The sequence below is a fragment of the Falco naumanni genome, chromosome 3 (assembly GCF_017639655.2).
Source record: "Falco naumanni isolate bFalNau1 chromosome 3, bFalNau1.pat, whole genome shotgun sequence".
In the NCBI taxonomy this organism is placed as follows: Eukaryota; Metazoa; Chordata; class Aves; order Falconiformes; family Falconidae; genus Falco; species Falco naumanni.
Window position 1 is genome coordinate 84,746,809 of NC_054056.1, and position 21,185 is coordinate 84,767,993.

The following is a 21,185-nucleotide window of genomic DNA, read 5'->3' on the forward strand; positions in this document are numbered from 1 at the left end:
TTGCTTTTTTAAAATTGCTTAGCCATGCACACACACAAGTACATCAGAGCAAAAGCTGCAATGACTTTTTTCTTTTTAGAAGGATTCAAGTGCCATGCTTGTTAGTACGCATTCTGCTTAGCTGCAACAGTTTGCCTACTCATTAAGTTTCTCAAGTAATGAGAGTCATGATGCATTTACAGTTTTGACAATATCAAGTAGAAAGTCAACATTCAAGAGTCTTACCAATCAACTAGTCTTCCTACTGAAAGAATTATTCCTCCATTCAGAAGGCTTCCATTTCAATTCAGTGTAATATTTCCATACTCATCAATAAAAATTACCTACTCGTCAATATAAATTATCTAGCAACAGCAGTCACCAATCTGTATTCAAGGCCAGGTTTATGCTGGGGGCAGGGAGAAAGTCCTTGTCTCAACCTTGTTCTGAAATTCATTGAGGATTTCTGTAACCTGCTAGTGGCTGTACAGTTACCGTTTGCTTAGTGACAACACACACCTACTCCTGGAAGGTGACTGGATATGGATTAAGAAGCTCCCAAATAACTGCAAGACCATCTGGAATTTAATTTCTTTTTCATATTCTAGAAAATCCCCGTTTGCTCTTGATACAAATTAGTCTTACACGTTAAGTGTTTCTTGTCAAATTCCACAATAGTATGTTAGAAAAACTGTTGATCACAATTTTTCATAAATATACTTGGAATGAAATTTTGAGTGGGCTTTATGATGTCTTTCAAGAGAATACTTTGGGGGGGGGGGGGGGGGGGGGGGGGGGGCGGCGCAAAACAACCAACCCCAACACTCACATTTGCTGCACCTCCAAAACTCCAGTTCGTATTTCAGCATAACGGAAGATACATTCACACATGCAAAAAGGTTCTGTGTTCATTGCAAAATGAGCTTTAAGAGATGCTTTCAGGAGGCTCATCAGTAGAATACAGTGACAGAAAAAAAAACTATACACATAAAAAGATCCCTTCAGGTTGGGATCCCTTAAGGCAGATGCACAACTGAAGGCTGGTTTGTAGGTAGAGTATTGGGGATCAGATACGCAAAGGCCAGATGCTGTCCTGACACTCGCCAGTAATGCATGTCCGTGTTTCCTCCACTTCCCCAACCTCTTTTCTGCTGTTTCATCTTCACAGATGCTTTGACTTCCACAAGCTTTTCCAGAACACATAGAAAGTGACTGTCTTTCGGAATGTAATTTGTATTCCTCACTGTGTTGCCGATTACAACAAGTTCTGGTCTTGCTATGTGCGAAGTTTTAGTACAGCATTAGGCTGATACTAACAGTTCTCTGTCCATTTGTGATCAGCCGCTTCCCCTCACCCTGCAAGAAGGGCCTCCCCGCCAGAATAAGTTTAAGGCTAAAGAGGGTGAAAATGACCTTCTTTTCCCCATATATATTTACAACCTGGAGGCATGCTTACACTGAAAAGCAACAACCTGTGGTGTATTGCAGATCTTTTAACAGGTGTCTAGGGAAATTTAATCTCATAGGGATTATTTAATTGAAGAACCATTAATACATTGTGAAGGATTTACTTGCTGTTGTACAGTACACTTACATACACTCCATATCCATCTTGTAAAATGTCACCATAAGATAGTATATAGTTTTATCACAGAATGATCTGGTTTGCAAGAGAATTGGATTAGATAAATGCAGTTGATCTTTTTTAAACATCAAATCACCTGTTCAAGTAGTACAAAGAAGCACAGTTAAACCTTTAAAAGCCTTAAGAAGAGAACCTGTATTTAATTTCTTTTCATAAATGACGGAATGCCACATCAAAGCACTTACTCAAGTAAGCTATCAAGTTGGGCAGTCTGAAAAAGAGAGGCCCTTTTTACAGTGCTCATGAGCAAGCCCCTAGCTTTAATATATATATATATATAAAACCCAAAAAGTTGCTCTCCAGCCTTCCATGTATTTTGTATTGCATTGAAAGTTTTCCTATCCTTTATACAATTACTTTTTTATAGCTACTACATTGCCTCACATTTTGAAAATGCACAAGGAGGTATACCAGAGTCCCTGCCTGGAAAACAGGGGCTTAAAGACTGTGTAAGCCCCAGTTATTTGCTTTTGTTCATAGATAGGTTTTCAGCTGATATGCTGATAAATGATAATATTCAGCAGTTCACAGATTTCCAAAGCAAGCAAAGAAAGTTATTCTGCAGTCTCAGAGCACAGCAAAGATGGATTTCTGTTCCATAGTATGGATGCAGTGCAAGAACTGCTAATTACAAAGTCAATGCTCAGGAAGTTTGCAGATTGCTAGAGGAAAGACCCAAAGGTGATTTGAAAGCAACTGCAAAAGATCTGCAGAATTTAGTTTTTATCTTGATCCACTATAACTTACAGTTTCTCAAAATCAGTCTGAGAGGTACCAACAATTTACATCATTTTAATTGCTATTTGATGCATATATTTCCATAAGGACTAGCATTCCACTAGATGATGCTAGTGACGGCCTAGTTGACTTAGGACACAAAGAAATGGAATGAAGCTGCACCAGGGGAACTTCAGATGGGACATTACAAAAAGGTTCTCCACTGAGAGGGTAGTCCGTCATTGGAACAGGCTCCCTAAGGGAAGTATTCAGGGCACCAAGCCTGTCAGAGTTGAAGGAGCATCTGGATGACGCTCTCAGTCATATGATCTCGTTTTAGGTAGTCCTGCAAGGAGCAGGGATTTTGACTTGATGATCCTTACAGGTCCCTTCCAACTTCAGACAGTCTGTGATTCTACGATCTTGGTACTACTGCTGTTTTGCACATAACACTGATGTTGCCTATATAAGGAAAACTAGCTCATCAAAAGTTCAAGATATTCTTATAAAGAAGAATGAAGGTATTAAGAGAAACCTAAGAAGGAAAAAGTGCATTTTCAGCACAACAAAAAGCAGAAGAAACACACATAGAGGAAGCAATAATGCACAGACTTCACACCACCAGTCCTCTCTCTTCCTTTCTGTTTCAGTACTTTCCAAATTCACAGCTCCACCAGCTGCCTTACTCCCTTTCGCAACTCCCTCCAACATCATTCTTGCAGTGCAAAGTAATTAAGACCTGCGTGTGATGTTTACTGCATGTAACATGTGGAAGTAGCTGAACACAGAAGAAGTCATGCCATTAAAGCTGAGAAGTCCCTAAGCTAAAACAGTACAAGAAAAGCCATGTTGAAGAAGCCACATAAGAGTTTAAGAATAAATATTCACCTGCATATTCAATATTTATTCAAGTAAGTATCAGGCCCATCAATTCTCATTTCCAGGAAAGAACTCGGGCATATAAACTTTTCTGAAGTTCAGACTTGTGCAGTCTTAAAGATAGATGCCACTTGAGTGGTCAACACAACACTGAATTCACTGACTGAATCCCAGATGAACTTGGTCATCATGAAAGCAAAAATACTGAAGGGTTTTAAATCTCTTGTTTAAGTGCAACTAAGATCTTGAACAGCACTAATTCTTCCCACTTTTTTTTTTTTTTTGCTTTGTTTTAAACTCAGCTGCTCCTGAATTTATAAAATACCTTGAATTTCCATTGCCAAGATTCTTCCCAAGAAGCACACCAACAGTGTGGACTCCCTCCCAGTGGCCCAGTTTCTGATTAAGAGTTCTCAACACCCACCTAGCTACTAACTTGCGAAATTGGGACACTCTTCTTTTGAAGTATTAAATTCCAGAAGTGGGTTATAAGTCTGTGCTTGTCCTTGCCAAATGCAATAATTAATACTAGTAGCGGAACACCATAGCCTTAAGGAAGAAAGGTGAACCCTGTTAAGTGAGCAGTCAAGCTCTGCATCCAAAAGTTACAGAAGACATCTTTCAGGCTCCGTTTGTCTCACTGATGCTAAAGGGGAAGTGTTTCAGACAGGCTGCTATTCTTGTACTTGAGCAAACAGCTCACTTCAGAGTCTGAGTTCTGACAGCATCCCGTCCTTGTCCCTGCCCATCTCCTCCCCAGGCACTGCTCCTGAGGCTACAGCTCCTAGTTAGCATTCTAGAAGCCAGATCCCTACATCTTTTTAGAGATCCCGCTGTCTTTAGCCACTTAGTGGGAAAGTACAGAAAAGATGAAGCCAGACTCAGAGGTGTGCACAGACAGGATGAGAGGCAATGGACAGAAGTTGCCACAGGAAATTTAACTACTGAAAACTTAACACTGAGTATTTGCTTAGACTAGGCAGATAAAGGGCAATGCAGACAAGGTAACTAAAATACTTCAGCAGCTCCAGACACTGAGTAATCAACTCAAAGATAACTACTGTTGCACTAGACAAACTATGAACAGAGAATGCATAAATTATTTTACATTTAGACTCTAGTGATTTGATTAGAATCACAATGGTAAACAGCCACTGTAACAGACAAAAAAAGGGAAAATTTCTACTCTGTCAAAGCACAAACAGTGTACAAACAAAGAGAAAGAGGAATGCTGCATGCCATTGACCTCAAAACCATATTCTGTCTCATTACAAAAAAACATGCAGTAGCATTTAAACAGATTCCTTTCTTACAAGGAAGAGAGACTAATTATTATTATGTATTCTCATGATTTCATGTTCTGAGATAGTTACCAGGAGAACATGAAACATCTTCCCTGACATTGAGAGCTTCAGTTTTACCTTAACACTGGAGAAAAAAGGAAATTACATTTTACAGACAAAACTTATTTAAAAATTTTAATGGAGACAGTCTGACTATATGCTTAGTTTCAGAAACAATTCTTGCGCCCACCTTACCTAAAGGAATGTGAAAATGCCTGTAGTCTGCACAATGCCAGAGTAAGCATTAAAGAGAGAAAGGAAGTTCTGATAAATCTGAAGAAAAATATGTAACTATGTAGCTGCACCTCAAAGTGTTTTCTCACTAGACCTCAAAAGCAAGAAAGAGGTTAATGGCAGCACTTTAAAACAGAGGGCTGATTTTATTACACTGCTTTCCAATGCATCAACATTCTGTTAGAATGCATGAATTTTTATTTGTCCAATAATTTAAAAATATGTTTGATTCACTACTCGCAACAAATTACAAGCAGAGATGAATGTTTCTGTATGTTCCATTAAAATAAAAAGTAAAAATAAAAAAGTAAAAACTTAAAGTAAGAATTAAATCCTCAAAGAAATAGTTGTAAGCTAAGCATATGATTGGATTGCATCCTGATAGAGTTTTGCATGCAGCTCACAATAGTGCTAAAAATGACTACCACACTTACCTAATTTGCATGAAGGGCTGTGTCATTTGACACAGGTCAAAATACATTGTATGCCCATATTTAAGAATTTTAATGTGCCAATAGTCTAGTAAAAAGGTAATAAAATCAAGCCCCTGCTATGAGGTAAAACAGCTTACAAAGAAATAAAACACACCTGAAAGGTATCCATACACAAGACAGGAAAAAAAAACCCAAACAACAAACAAACCAACCAAACCACAAAGAGTGAAAGACATTAGTTGTTTAAATGTAGTATTCCACATGCTGAGAAAGTCAGAGAACAGAAATGGCAATGCTACATGCATCACACAGAGGCAGGCAGACAAACTGCCACCTGTAACCCTATCAGAAAAATAAGAGTAGCAGTGGAGTTGCTTCTCATGCTTATATAAAATACACACCACAGACCTCTTCTGCATCAGTGAGGACATATAAGGAGATTTTGCAGCAAGTTGCTCAGCTCTGCTAAACGAGATGCTAAGGGCTCTTGGTAGATTAACTCTTATAAGTGCTAGATACATTAACAGCATAAATTTCAGGCATCACCTGCTTAAATCAAAAGTGCAAATACTTTGGAAAAGCTGAAGAAACCTACCTGACATCTTCAAACTTTTTGGTTATGACTGAACCAACAGATGAAAAAGCAGCAGAAGCCTTCTGACCAGCCTGAGACAGGGTTTCTGATGTTTTCTTGTATCTGTGTTCAAACAAAATTAAGTCTGTAGATATTTTAATAGAAAACATAAGGAACCTTTTAGTGTACGCAAATTCACATCAAACCCAGATGTGTACTTCAGCTTTGGGGTCAAATGGACAAGCTACTTAAGAAATTATTTTGAGCCATTGCAGTCCCTTCTGGCTACAGTATCTCTGCCACCTCAGACTTCATATCAGGTTTATCAACATGTACTACTACCCCACCTGCAGAAAAGATGCGATCTGCTATTGTAGGACATTAACAAAAACAAAACACACAAAAAAGAGAAAAGGTCTGGGTTTTGTGCCAGGCACATAAAATCTTGTACCAAATGGTTTTGTCAAGAAACTTCACCATAAAAAGTTTGAGGTACATCCTCTTACATTCTGTGTAGTCATTACTTGCAGAAGGTGTTTCACTCTAGACCCTAAGCTAACAGTTGTGTTTGGCGAGAGCATTAACTGTGACTTTGCACTCTTCCTGCACGAGCTCAGTTTACAACAATTTTGCAGGTTGGAAAAGAAGGGTGTTCTGTTGGACTTTGGACACCTCTGTATCTCAGATCCGTCAGCCAAAAAGTGTAATAGAATATTACAGTCAATCATTCTTATCTTGCATGAGATGATATAGCTAATAGTGGCCTTCTTTAAAGTAATCGATAATGATTTATCCAGGTAAGTTTTAGTACAACTTAACTTTGTTATTTACACTCATCTGATTTCACAAGAACAGAGGGTTTAGACATCACACAAGAACTACAGAGTTTTCACCCCAACAGCTGAGACGATCATCACAAACTGGTACATACGCTGTGGTTGATGTCACATCTTGCCAGCTTTTGGTAATGTTCTGCCTTAGCTCCTGTAGTGAGTTAATTCCCAGCTTTCTCTTGATTTCTGCTAGATGCTTCTCTTTGGCAGCTAGCACTTGTGAGAGCGTCTGGATTTCTTCTTCCACCTGTGCCAGCAGAGTTGATGGGAGATAAGTTAACAAGCGATATACCCAGCTATTTAACAATGTATTTTTTAAAACATCTACCAGGCATCAGTAATGAGAGGGCTAACATTTTTAACATTGCCTCACAGTTTTTTCTAAACACTAAAAGGAAAATCCAATATAGTCTACAACAAGAGCCAGTGAAAAAGCAATCTACAAGCAGCTAGCTCTGTTACTGGGATATGCACAAGGAAGTTGGTAACTAAAAGATTATATAGTTAGAAGTCATTACCTTCAGACAACATTAGCCTAGGTGAAGCTTGAAGATTAGTCAAACCTGGGACAATTGCCAAGCCTGTATTCTCCTTCCACGTCAGAAGAGATACCAATGTATGACAAGTATCAGGAAGCTCAGAGCATGTCTGATCCACACACAAGTTTTGCTTCCTTGCTTGAACAGAAAGGTTCTTTTGTGGCTTAAGCCAACAACTGCAGGCTGCATCCAACTACAGGAATGCCTTCCCCAGAGCAGGGGTGAAAATGGTGGCAGACTGAGCAATTACAAAAAAACAAAACACCCTCCCAAAACAACAAGAGCAAGAAAAAAAACCACCCACCCCCCAAAAAAATCAGAACAAAGCACAAAATCAAACAAACAAAAAACCTAACAAAAAAAAACACAACAGCAAAAACACAGCACCTGCTCAGCAACTAGAAAACATGTATTGTTTATATACTTCCTTCCTTACACATATGGTTACTTCAGTCTCTCAGAGAAGCATGACCAGATCACGTCCAGACATGTCAAAAATAGTTTTAGGATGCCATTCTGTGGGCTATACAGATGTTACAGAGGCACTAAGGTCGTGAGTACAAAGGTGAAGGGCATACATCAATCCTACTTCCTCAACCAGACTGGACCACCCTACTTTCGAGTATCAGGCTGCCCACACATTCAAGCTCCTTTGAGGAAATACCAGTATTTTCAATGCACCTTTCTTTCGGATACCTGTTCAACGTCCAGCGTGACAAACCCTAGCAGGACTAGATTTCCCTCATCTTCAGCTGATTTTTTTTGGCATGAAATAATACTCAGGACTACCAAAACCATGACTGCATTAAATGCGTTTATTTCACAGCTAACTTTCATTTACCAATCTTGGTCTTAAGTCAGTGTCTTCTATTAGGGTCCTAAAGCCACACAAAACTACAAAAGAAAAGGGATTGACTCAAAGGTTGACTTTGACAACTTCTGAAATGCATGTATCAGGCTTGAATATTTGACTGTCCTTCAAAGACTACTACTTTAAACCCTCTCAAAAAATTTCTGTTACATGAACTACGGACAAGAATAGTTACATGGTTAGATATTAGCATAACAGTATCTACATCAATATTATTACAAAATATCCTTCATGAAAACAACAGCTTTAGTTACTCCACACCAGTTGAGACCACACTTGGTTTTGGCTGCCAACCATGTTCTGTGTGACAGCTTATTTACTCCCTTCTCACCTGAGGAAAAAAAAGGGTTAGGCATTTACACATCTTGGTTTAAGATCTGCACACTCAGTACTTCTAGCTTAATTCCCCACAGCCAGAACTGGCTGTTCTTTCCTCCTTGACACCTTCCCTTTCCCTCCCCACAATACACAGGAGTGCCATATCTAGCTTTAGACATTCACAGAATAAATATGCAAAGCATTAACTCTATGTTCAGAGACAGCGTTACCCCAGATTTTCATTCTCAAAACCGGTTTAAGAGCTATTTGCAAGAGGTTTACCTTAGCAAGCTCTTTTCTTAGTTCATCCTGTTCTTCTTCTGAGAGTGTTTCTGCCATACCGACTGTAGCAGCAGCATCCTCTCCAACCTCAGGTATAGAGTCACTTCTCAGCAGCCCTTGAGGTGAATAAACCATTAAGAGTCAGATCATCACGAGTCTGCCAGATAGCAGGTAATGTTAATATGCAGCCCTTTTGTGCCAGTGCACAAAAAAAACTGATGTGACACCAGAGTCACACTCCCCAAGTACTACAGCGTACAGGAAACCAGAGGCATTTTACTGCTGTTTTGTTCCATCAGGTTGTATTAAGGCTCAATATAATTGCAGCTGCTGCTATAATAGGAGACTGGAGACACGTTGAGAACAATGCAGCCCACTACCATAGAAAGCAAGGTGCAGAACACAACGTCCCAACCAATGGTTCCTATACAACCTCTGCCCAGGAGTCCTTACACACTCTGCTCGCTCTTGCTCATGTGGCACAGAAACTCTGGAAGCGCTGGAAGTGCTCAAGACCAAAGCTGAGGCTCCCTCCCTCACTGCTCTTTGGATCAGATAAAAAAAAAATGCCCTTTCTGAGCACACTGGGAACAGTCATGGTGACAAGCAAGCTCAACAACAGCGGAGGGTTGCACTGCAAGTACGAACTCTTCCCCCATACCCTGCACAATCTCTCTGACCCTAGTAACTGGGACCACTGTGGCTAGAAAGTTGCAGATACCACGGAACTAGAAGTCAGCTGCTGGTTTTGCACCTGGACATTGAGACAGGTGAGAAGCCCAGAGAAGGAGCTTGGGAACAAAAGGCTGTCACTTCAGACAAAGCAGTGGAGTGCTGGGAAGGGACTGATGGGGATGTGCATCCACTCACACTGCCGCCTCTTCCTCTTCCAAATCCAGAAACTAAAACACTGCCAAACTCCTCTGTATGAATCCCAAACATCCCTATGGTCTTCCTCAAATTTCAGCTTCACAGCTTCAGGGAAAGGAGAGAGAAAAATACTATTTGTATTACTATGATGTGCTTGCTTTAAAGATTCATTTATTGCTAGTCCTCAGTGGTTGCAGTAAGATCACTTTAAACATCTTCTAATGCAACAAACAGATATTCCAGCAAAAGACTTCCCATTTTGAATCCTTGTAGCTGACTTAAACATGGTTTGCCAGAATTAAGGAATTCTGTTCTAATTTGCAGAGAGACTGCATGGTGGAATAGTTACGGATTCCTAGAACTAATTCTCTGTTCAAGAAGTAAAATAGTTTTATAAATAGTAAAAAAGAAAATCTTAAAATAGAAGCAAAAAAACCCAGGAGGATTGATAGTTTGTAAGAAGAGAGGGTGAGTGTGTGTATATGTATATAAATCTATAATTCAGACAAGTTGAGGACATATTAAGAAATGTTCCCTTACTAATCACTATAGTAATTAATCAGATAAAATTCCATTCTCATTTCAGCAGCTTCTGATGGCACTCCATACTACCATTTGGTCTGGGAATCCAAAAACTCATTAATGTGCAATGAGACCACCACTATGATTTCATTATGAGGCTTGATATCAAATAGCTGCATAACAATCAACTGAAGAGTTAGGGAAAAAACAATTCTGTAAGTCTGCAATTAGTTGTAGGCATTCTAAGAAACATGCTCCTAGCGGCAGGTGAAGCCTAAGAAAAGAAGTTCTCGATCAAGTTACTGAACTCAGTTAAAACTCAATTCCACAAGTTCTTTCTGAAACAGTATGTTTTCTGCCTTTGTGTCCAGAACATTCATCCTCTAGAAGCACACCGCTACGTGGGCAGAACACTTGCAAATGTTAAGTTACCACAGAGCACACCAAGAAGGAAGTGCACAGAAAGCAAATGAAACCCCATTCTGCAATTATATGTAACATCTATGCCACATTTCCCCAGAGATTTATGTCTGTCTTCTACACAAACATAACATCGTTCCTACAGGTTTCCAAATACATTATTTTTCTGGCAGAAATCTAGGGCAGAAGAAAAGTTCAAGTTTAATGCCCAAACCAAAACACAGCACTACAGCACCAAAAAGAGGATTACAGCTTATGTCTCACAATCAGATAATTTTTGTTTTATACATCAAATGGTTAAGAATGCCATACCTTTTAGTCAAATTGCTATTTATCCTATTAGTTACACATGCCTATACTGAAGGAACACTAACCATTTAAACTGCATTTTCCCCTGACACTCTGTATGACCCCCAGGAGGCTGGCCTCTGACTCCTGACCTTATTCTCCATCTGCAGGCCCTTCAAGGACTATAGAGCTTGCCATTGCAAAAGCCATTTCAGAAAGTCTGCAAGTACAAAAGCCCATGCTGACTCCAAGAGCATTAGCACATCCAGCTGAGCCTGTTAAATCTGGTTATGAAGTCATCTGGATTATCTTACCAAAAATAGATCAAGTCAATCCAGCAGTAGGAAGACATGCTGGATTGTCTCCTGCAGCAATAGCTTCTGTTTGGGGAATGCACCTTCTTCCCTTTGTAAAACTATTGTTCTAAGGGAGTCTGTGCTGCTTGTTGCCTACACTGAACTTAGGACACAATGGTAAGAAGCAAGGGAATGAACTCTCCTCCCCTTCCCATTTCTAGATCTTTTAGGAATACAGGAAATCACTGCTACTCAAGAGTCCTCCATACCTCACTCTGTACATCTGACCATGCCTTCCTCTCCTCTTTGCCTTGTGCCACCCTTCCATTTATTACTTTTTCTTTAGCTGCACTTGAAGTATGCAAACACCTTCCATAAATCTTTATTCTGTCATCTCCCTTCTCTTCCCCTGTAACTGTTCACCTCTCTGCTTGCTTTGCTCCCATTCTTCCGTTCATTTCAATACTTGCAGAACACAGAGCTCATCTGTGCTACAGGAAGGCAGTGTTAGGCAGCCTGACCAAGAAGGTAACAACCCACAGACCTCCACAATGGTGTGGCTGCAACCCATCAGCTAGGGCTGACAGACAGTAAGATCCTGGCTTTAAGCAAGCTCATAAGGAAAGGTACACAGCCTACCTTAGACATTTTTGTGGGGTTTGGGGCAAGAAACCACAAAGGGAAACAGCAGTCAGCCAACAGATGGAAATACTTCAACTCAGTCTGTTATTGAGAGAGCATTTCTCAATTGTGGTCTTCTGTTCACCAGCAGAACTGTTGTTATTGGCTTCCAACTTGTTACCTTTCATTACATTAGTTCTTTTGCATTTTCAGGGTTGCAAAGGACTCAAAATTCAGTCATTTGGTACTCTGATTGCTATAACCAAGTTTAGCTGAACAATTTGCATCTCAAGCTCTTAAACAGAGTAAAAATGTCATTGGGGGGGAAAAATGGGAAGACTTATCTAGTATTATGAAAATGTAACTAGTTTTAATGTCAGTTTTTAGGTGTCTGTATTTCTAATACTAACATATTAACCCAGCAGTTTATTAGATCTACTTATATGACCCAAATAAAGACATGAAAAGGTTAGTTGATTAGGACTCCATAGACTACGTTTAGGGAGACAGCACTTAAATGCCTATTATTCTTCCAGGGTAGGCAAAGCATTGGAGTCATTCCTGGTTTGGCATTTGCTTTTGTTAGTTTCAACCAAAGTTCGTGCCCTATTTTGACCAGAGGTTCCTACCTCTTTCTGGCCTGAATTCAGAGATCAGCAGTAAACATTAGCAGTTTAAGGAAGTAGTGGTCATTTCAGATGAGCAGCCTTTGGGGTGGGGGAGGGTTAGCCTTCGCAAAGGTTTATCTTCAGACACATTCTCTGTGAGACACTCTGAGTATTTTGGCTATCACTATACAGTTGGCAAAGCTAAAGAAAAAAGGCGCTTCAGAGTTCAGGAGAACAAGCTGTTACAAGGTTTAAGATCACTCCAACATTTGAGTAACATACAGTGCTACAGAGGATATTTATTTTGCAACATATAAGAAAGATCAAATTGAAGTGCTTCCCATTTATCTCAGTGAAAAAGGCAAAGTGAGCCATACTTCTTCAGCTCAGGGGAAAAAGTTCTTGGGCTTCTCCCAAACGCTAATCATACATTCATTCAAAGTGAATGAAAAAGGAAAAAAAAAAAAAAAGCCCAGCAAAGGTTAGTGCTTCTGGTGATGCATCACCACCAGATACAAAGGACTGCTCCCCCCGCTTTAGAAGAGATAGGAGATACAGTAATTGCAGAAGTGAAAGCTGACCACTGTTTCCCAGAGGCCCCAGTTCACAAATTCAGAGGTTTCCTTTAGTTCCCCAAGGGATGCACCTTTCTTTAAGATTTTAAAGAACAAGCCCATTAAATAAAAAGTCAATACCTTTGTAATTTTGCTTTGCCTTGTCACACCTGAAGTAGGACTAAGCTTTCTATATTTTTAATTACTCTGGAAGATCATGTCTGGCAGCACATGATGGAAAGGAAAGGTGGTAAAACCAGACTAGGATGCATTGGAGGGCACAGCCATAAATGTTCTGTACAATTTACTAGCTAGAAACTAGTAGGGTTAAGCACTAGATGGACGCTGCTCCAGCACAACACACAACAGCCACTTCCTCAGGGGAGTGCAAGTACAGTTAGTATCTGCAGGCATAAGATTTACAGCATTTTAAATACTAGGTGGAACATAGTAAATGTTTTAGAGGGCATTTTAATTAATCAGTGTATTTTCAGTACTAAGGCAAGAGCAGACGTTAGACTATCCAGTGCTCTGAAGTCATACTAAGTATGCAATTCCTACCTTCTCCACAAAAAAGCTAATAGTCAAACTAAGCCAAATAGTTCAATCTTGCAGAAGCTGTGCTTTTGTTCCTAATTTTTTGGGTCACCTTGTTTTCCTTTCTGCCTTTCTACTGAATTAAGAAGTATCAAATAAGGTAAAGCTGGTAAATGCATAGCATGAGATACTACCTACATGACACACCAAAGCTAATAAACTACCAGAGTTACAGCAGATCAGCTTTCACCTTCATTTACACTGGTGTTTCAGCCAAATTTTATAGATTCTTAATTTGAAAAGTTCCTTTTTACAGATATTAATCTAAGTTTTCCATCTAGAGTGTTTTTTTTTTAAAAAAAAAAAAAAGGAAGTTACCAGACTTCACCAGTGTAGGCGATCCAGGTGGAGAAAGGTTTATGCTAGGCGACAGGTAAAGATAGTTTCGGTTCACTCCAGCATTGAAATCGAAGGGTGATTTGTAATCCTCATACAGATCCATGCCAGAAAATTCAGAACGCGCAGCCATCCTCTTCTTCCACTGAAACGCTCATCTTCGCTTTCTGGGTGACCCAGACAGCAGGATTCAGAAACCCTCTGTTCCTTCACATGACCACTCGCTATACCTCCTTGTAAAATTGAGCTCTCTTATGCCTCTGTTAGATTTGATAGAGCCGTCTAGCAAGTGATTTCTTAGCCATCTTGTAGCTGCTGCTGTTTACACGGCACAAAGTTAAGTTCCTGTAAAGCCGGTGCTGGACTTGAACAGACCGTTCCTTTAACAAACATTCACAGCACACCGTTTGTGGCTTCTGGGAAAGCCTTGGTCCTCTGCAGAACTGCATCAAGAATTTTCAATGATTTAAGTAAAAAAAGGTCAGCTGACTGCAGCTACACCAGGATATTCTTAATCTTCTAGGACACAAAAGGATTACTAGCCATAATCTATCCTATATACCATCTGTGTAGGACTTTTTCCTCTGATTAATGGAAAATTCTGTGTGCGTAACTACTTCTCCAGCTGCTTCTGCCAGTGTAATTATCAGTAGCCAGAACCCAGTCTCTGCTGCCCAGGTATCACGCTTTAGTGCGAGCTCAAAATAGAGGAAAGCAGCGCTCATCTCTGAAGGCTATGCTATAACCACCGTCTAGGTTTTGTAATGAACATGCTAATGTGCACTATGATTTTTGCCCATGAGGCTAAACATATGCGAGAGGTTTTGGGGTTTTTGTGGGTTGGTTTTATTTTTTGTTTTATTGGGTTTTTTTCCAAAAAAGATTACTGAAGTGCACTGCCCTATATCCCTGGTGCTTCAGCCAGCGTCATTCAGAGCAGCCAGTTACGCCATGAACCATTAACACTGGAATGCATTGTCCTGATGAAATGTATTCATGTTTTGACACATATACCATGAAGAAAGATCAACTTATGTAAACCATCTGACTTCATGCTGGGGGTACAGGATTTAGCTCTGGGAAACGGAAGTACTTCTTACCTAAAAGAGGCACTCAGCACAGTTTTGCAGTGCTTCACTATTTTCTTTTTTCCCCAAGGCCAGCTTCTTTCACTGACAAACAACCTTACTAGCAGTAAGTAGATTGCCCTTACAGCTGAGCAACAATTTCCTCTCAACCTCACACCTCCACCTCGGCTCTTCACTTCAGCCTGCACACAGAAAAGCATAACCAAATGGAAGTTAATCTTTTTCTCCACCATAAGAGTGATGTTTTAAGACAGAGACAGTCAGAGGCATCACACCACCCTCTGCTCAGTGCTGCGAAAGTGAAGGAGCCTTGCAGCATACCCATGTCAAGCCTTGACAATGTGTTCCCTGGAAGAAAGCATACCACTTCTGAAGTTTTAACTTCCCATTTCCACTGCAGTCTGTTCCTGTGCTCACTGACCTTCCAGCTAATTAAAGAACACTTCCTTTAGGCTGCCGACCTACACTGGCTTCTGGTCCAGATTCCCTACAGTCTCATGACAATGAGAGTGCCAGAACCAGAAACACAGGTCTCTGCCATCTTCCGAACCCAATGAAAAGAGGAAAATGCAATGCCCCTCTGCATTTCCGACACGTGACTGTGGCATCTGCCAGAAATACTACAAAGTTCACCTGACAAAGGTCAAAGCTTTGGTCACAGATTCTAGTTAAAGCATCCAGAGGCAGCAGAGAACTAACATGGCTACAGGGATAATATACTCTCTATTAACCACACACGCTAGTAAGAATAGCTACTGATTCTGGTTTGCAGCCTTCCCTCCTGTAACTCAGCAGGCGGGGACTGCATTCCCTGCAAAAGGCTTGGGCAGTAATTGTACTAACTGGATTAGACAAAATGACAACTTATCAGATGTGGCACACTGGAAGAGCTGGGTGTGTTCTACTGACACTCTCCCAACACAGAAAAAGTGTGAAAGTAAAGCTACCCCCTACAACTTTTCCCAACCCCAGAGAATCATTCAATGTAACACCAGTCAATGCTAGCAGGCTACAATGCCTGAAAGTAGCTACCATAGGAAAAAGAGCCCTTACAAAGATTTGCTCATCCCTGCTAACAATCAGCACTACCATCTCCTGGCCAAGGGCACTTACTGGAGTCAACACGTATGTTCTTGTAATTTACAGGAAACTCTCTGCATTCAATTTTACCTCATACCATCCCTTCAAAGAAATCTAGTACTCTTTCGCATCTTTATTGTGCAAAAGTTGGATTCATCTCCCTAGAAACATCTGGATTGCAAATCTGAGACCGCTGACCTGGTCTGTCATCACCACAGGAAGTGCATATGGGCCAAACTCTCTGACACATCTTCAGTGTAGTTGCAGACACAAGTACAGGACGTTGCCCAACGCTAGAACGTAACTTCGGCTTACAGGGAAAGTTTGCTGAGTTACAAGCCCAAGACTCCACATGAGAAGCTGAATTCTGCTTTTGCCCTGGCTTACGCATAACCTGAGCATGAGCCCAGAAGTCATGCAAGATGATTCTCTGTTTTTTAGAAATATTACTGTCCTAAGATCCCTGCCAAGAGAGGGCCTTTGCAAGCACTCCTTGCTTCAAACTACCCTCTTTGCTCAGATTAATCTACCTTATAGTGGCCATACAGCTGGGTTGTTACAGCACCTCCCAAACAAGCTGCCTAAACACATCAGCCTCGGCTCTCTTACTTGCAGGAGTTTACAGGAGCATAGCTCCTCACTTACTCTCAGCTACGCATCCTACCTGGCTATAAAGGAAGCTGTCATGCAGAACAACCTTCTTTATCACCTACGGAAGTTTGACGGTCTTCATGCTGAAGTACAAGCCAACCTAGCTGTAAGAAGAAAGGACTGCAGTCTACCCTACCAAACCTGCTGCAGGACAACTTCTAGGCTACCTGTCATTCCTAACTCATCCACTTCAGGCAAGACAAGTACTGCCTTAGTAGCTGTAACAGTTTATCTGCTTCTTCCCCAGTAGCAGCTTAGCACATGCAGGCATCCCGGGCAGAGCAAGGCAGAATTTCCCCTATACTGCCTAAAGGCAGACGGAAGAAGATAGGTCCTGCTAGCTGTTAGTGTGGCACGTTTGGAGGAGGAATTAATCTCTCCAAAGGACTTTCAGATTAAAGTGATGGCCCCAAGGGAACAAAGCAGGATGGGATGGCAGATGGCAACCACATGGAACTGAAAAGAAAGTTTTTGCTCCGCAGCGTGAAGCTTTTTGACGAGTTTTACAGCTCTCAGTCTGAACGTAGCTAGGCAATGGCAGGAACCAAGCTATGTCTGCACTATGAAAACAGGCTCATTATGAGGCCTTCCTAAAGGGCACTCCCAGGGCCTAAATATCCCACTGCATGGCATTCCTCCTCACTGCTCATGGTAATTCAGAACACATGCAGCTGGCCTGAGGTAAAACTGAGGCTGTAGAGCCATACCTTCCTAGATGTACTCTGCCTTCCCAGTGCAAAACATACATTTTAGAGCTGTAGCTTAAGTTTAGACTTCTGTTACGTGGCTTAGAGTACTTACTGTGATGCTCAAGTATCTTTGATCTTTGCCCTGCATACTAAATTCAATTGTTAGAGGTGTACCTTAGTAGTTACTGCAGGTATCAGCTGCAAGTCAGTACCTGAAGCCCAAGGATGCACCTGCTCCACAGACAAGGAGCAGTGAGATTGTGCTCACTATGTAAGAGATTAAAGATTTTTCTGTTCCAGAACAAGTACTCATTTGGCCTTAACAACTTGGGATAACTAAGAGATTGGTACTGAAGCCATCTATGCCATTTTAGAAGCTAGTGTTTGAAAGACTGGCATTGAGGTAGATAACTTCTGTCAAGGATGCTTGAACCAATTACTGACAAGTTCAACTGAATGTCACAAAGTGGCTCAGGAAGGCTGAGCAAGCCTCAGCAAAGTGTTACCATTACAACTCCTACCATTAATCATGTTGTAATCTCCTCTGTTAAGGTTAGAGTGTGCTTAAAGCTTTCCCAGGTAACTATTTAGCACCAACAGCCAACACAGATTGTGCACGTCCCGAATCAAAAGGGAGGGACCTTACTGCACAGCTAGAAAAGACATTAAGTTTGAGCAAACACTGTTAAGCAGGTATTTGCCTTCCAGTCTCAGACACTGTTCTTTCTTCAGATACCACCTGCTATCCAGGTCAGCAGCTTCCACCTTAGTCCAAGGTCCTAGCAGCAATTTAAGTAAAACAATATAGTATTAGAGCACTTCTACCCTGTTGTAGCTAAGCAAGGATAAGATGTTATGGCAGCCTTGGAGAGAAGGAAGCTTTTCCCACATTTAGGTCTAGCAGAACAATAGTTTATACATGAAAAAGTTATATCCCTCTTACCCTAAAGAAACCAAATCCAGTTCAAGTGTGACTAAATACCACCTCTGGGCTTTGAAGAAACTAAGCTATGTATCCAGTAGTGTTTCATACAAAGAGTTAAACTCACAATACAAAGGCTACTACTAATGCCTCAGAATTAGAGGAGTACAGAGACTACCCTAGCACAAGATCCAAACAATACTTTGGATAAAGCTACCTGAACGAATCCACAAGATCCGTGCATAATTAAATCAGAGTTCTGCTGCTACACAGACACCACCTTCACCATCCTGGACATCCTGTGTTTGTGTCCTGTTTAAGCACAGAGAGACCAAACTTGTGTGCCATTGCCCATACTTTTGGAATGGCTACCATTATCCAGCACTTAATTCAAGCAAGCAAAAGAGGATGGGGGAAGATGAGGGGAAAAGTTTGTTGCCAAAGAGGGGGAAGAGACACTTGCTCTTTTTGGGAGGCATAGCAAAAAGATTCACTCTCTTGTTTCAAGGTTGACTGTTAAGATTCAGTTGCCTGCTCAGCCTGTACATGGTCTGAATTTGAATATTCTACAGTCTGCTAACAAGCAAGACTGACTGGAGGCCTTCCAGTAACTGCAGCTGGGGTAAAGATTTCCAGCCAGGTCTTCCCCCACCCCATCTTTCCCAGGTAGATCCCAATCAGGCAGCAACAGTCAGGGTCCTCTCCCTGTTCCAACCGAGTTTTACAGGGCATAAGCCATTTTAAGAGCTATAAAGCTACTTAAGCATCTTAAGCCAATCTAGGTTCTGTGTAGCATCATTTTATCTTCAAAGTCTTACCAGTTTACAGACAACTAAAGCCTTTCAGCACCTGATCCAAGGCCTTAAAACTGCATTAAGAGAGAAAGAAGCCAGGTAGCAATAGGACAGAAGCCCAAACACTAAGCAAGCCTTAAACCAGTACATTCATGCTCCTATTCCCATATTGTGCTCTCTCTGCTCCCCTTTAACAGCAGATAATGCTTTCAGGCCCCGAGATTTATGCATTACATGAATGGAGCCACACAGCTATACCAGTTCCTGAACAGTAAGCGTACAGGCTTCTGCAGCCCTGTTAGTAATAGTCAGCAGACTGTGGTTTAAGGGTTTAGGCATTTGCCATCTTCTAGGAGAGTCCAACTCAACACCACCATATTAACCTCCTTTCTTCAGCCTCCCCCGACATGCTTCCTCTAGACTAGCTCTCCATGATGCAACAGCATTGTCCAGTATGATTCTTTATATAGAAATATCTTCTCCAGCATTTTCTTGACTAAATGCTGCCTTCACTTACTCAAAAAAAACCACCAACAAAAGCCCAACAACCAAAAAGCCCAAACAAACAAAACCTTCTTAGAATGATCAGTATTATCCCAAGATGTATCACCCTGCAACACAAACACTTTTGAGTGCTACAGTTAAGGATTACAGGGTTGCTAGTACTGCTCTTTTCTTAAGCCGAAGTCTCAGCCCACAGCCTTTCAGACAGCTGATGTACATCTTAGCAAAGGCAGCAGTTCTGCTCTCTTCTCCTCCCAATCCAATTATAAACTCAGGCTCATTTCCTGCAGTCTTGTGAGGGAATAGATCCACACTCCAGCATATTTTGCCACTGGACAAGCCGATACCACAGTAAGACTCAACCCATTCATATCAGACAAAAGTCTCTGCATTTGCACAGGTTCTCCACCACCAGATATCTGCTCCAGCACTGACAAGGTTTTCATTAGGCAGAAATCCCAGACTTATGGCAAAGTTCTGTGTCTCAAACAGCAGCCAAAGCAGCCACATCTGTCAACTCCAGCAACAGCAGGTGAAAAGTGTTTCCAGACTATGGGAAGAGTCCAGGACAAAGGACACAGTACCCAGCACTCCAAAACCAGTGATCAGGAGGGGCACTGCATTGACTTCCAAGAAGTCAAGCCAAACTCTGCAAATACACAGAAACATTTCCCAGTGAGATAAGAGTGTTAGAACAGTCAGGTAGATTTTAGAGGAACGTATTTAGTTATTTGACTCAGCCACTTACCCCAGTTACACTGCCATTCTCTAGCATCTGATCCCTGGCCAGAGACTGAACTTGTCAAAAATGCTGAAGAGACAGTGCTGAGCTGCAGCCAGATGACAGTTGGAAAAAGATTAGAAAGAAAAGGCAATACTGCAGAAAGGGATTGTTTTAAACAAAGTTTTAGTATGTAACATTGCAATCTAATTAAAAGTTTTACTTGAGTGACTTTGATTGGAGTAACTCCCAACCTCCCTTGGAAGACAAGTCTGCTCTTTTGCACCCTTAAAGCAAACCTTCCTCTTCAACACTGTACCTCAGAGCTTCTATTTCTGAAAAGCAGCTCCAGAAAAGTCCACCATTCCCACACCACTGTATCAGGTCCCACCATGACAATGATACTGCAGTTTTAAAAACACAGCAGATTTGATTAGGCTGTAATTATGTATTAGGCTGAATCATGTACTGTGGTATCTGAAAGGATAATCACTAAATAAAAGCATCATCTGTAATCTTAGCAAGCACTTAGTAATATGACCCAAAGCACCTTAGTAATACCAGCAAGCACTCTCCAATGGCTGAAGTACACACTAGCTCCCACCACATAATTACCAAGGTCGTGCCTGGATTTGGTGTAGCACAGAATTTGCACCATTTACTATTGAGGACAGGAGTACAGAGTACAGAAGCACCTAAGCAGCACAAAATTTGATGGAAGCAACATGGCTTAGAGTATGTACTTCACAAAATCCATCCTTGGAGATATTCAAAAGCCACCTGGACATGGTCCTGGACAACCGGCTCTAGGTGGCCCTGCTTGAGCAGGGGGGGTTGGACCAGATGACCTCCAGAGGTCCCCTCCCACCTCAACCATTCTGTGATTAAGACAACAGCTGTACAAAGTCACAGGCTGCTCACCCAGATCCTCCAAGGTCTGCAACCCTGAAAGAGCCAGTTCAGGAACACAAGCGAG

The 21,185-nt window shown here is 41.2% G+C and overlaps 1 protein-coding gene across 6 annotated transcripts in view; it reads right to left on the bottom strand.

The window, feature by feature from the left end:
* TPD52 (tumor protein D52) overlaps positions 1 to 21,185 on the bottom strand; it is a 128,103-nt gene that overhangs the window by 91,461 nt on the left and 15,457 nt on the right. For 2 of the 6 annotated variants that reach the window (XM_040588593.1, XM_040588588.1), the window contains exons 1-4: positions 13,743 to 14,223; positions 8,649 to 8,764; positions 6,737 to 6,885; positions 5,827 to 5,928 (exon numbers count right to left, since the gene is read on the bottom strand). In XM_040588593.1, the coding sequence (XP_040444527.1) occupies positions 5,827 to 5,928; positions 6,737 to 6,885; positions 8,649 to 8,764; positions 13,743 to 13,893 (518 nt within the window). In that variant the 5' untranslated portion in view covers positions 13,894 to 14,223. Of the gene's footprint in view, positions 1 to 4,758; positions 4,786 to 5,826; positions 5,929 to 6,736; positions 6,886 to 8,648; positions 8,765 to 13,742; positions 14,226 to 21,185 lie in introns of those variants that run through there. The other 4 variants (XM_040588587.1, XM_040588592.1, XM_040588591.1 and 1 more) reach the window with 4 other exon arrangements.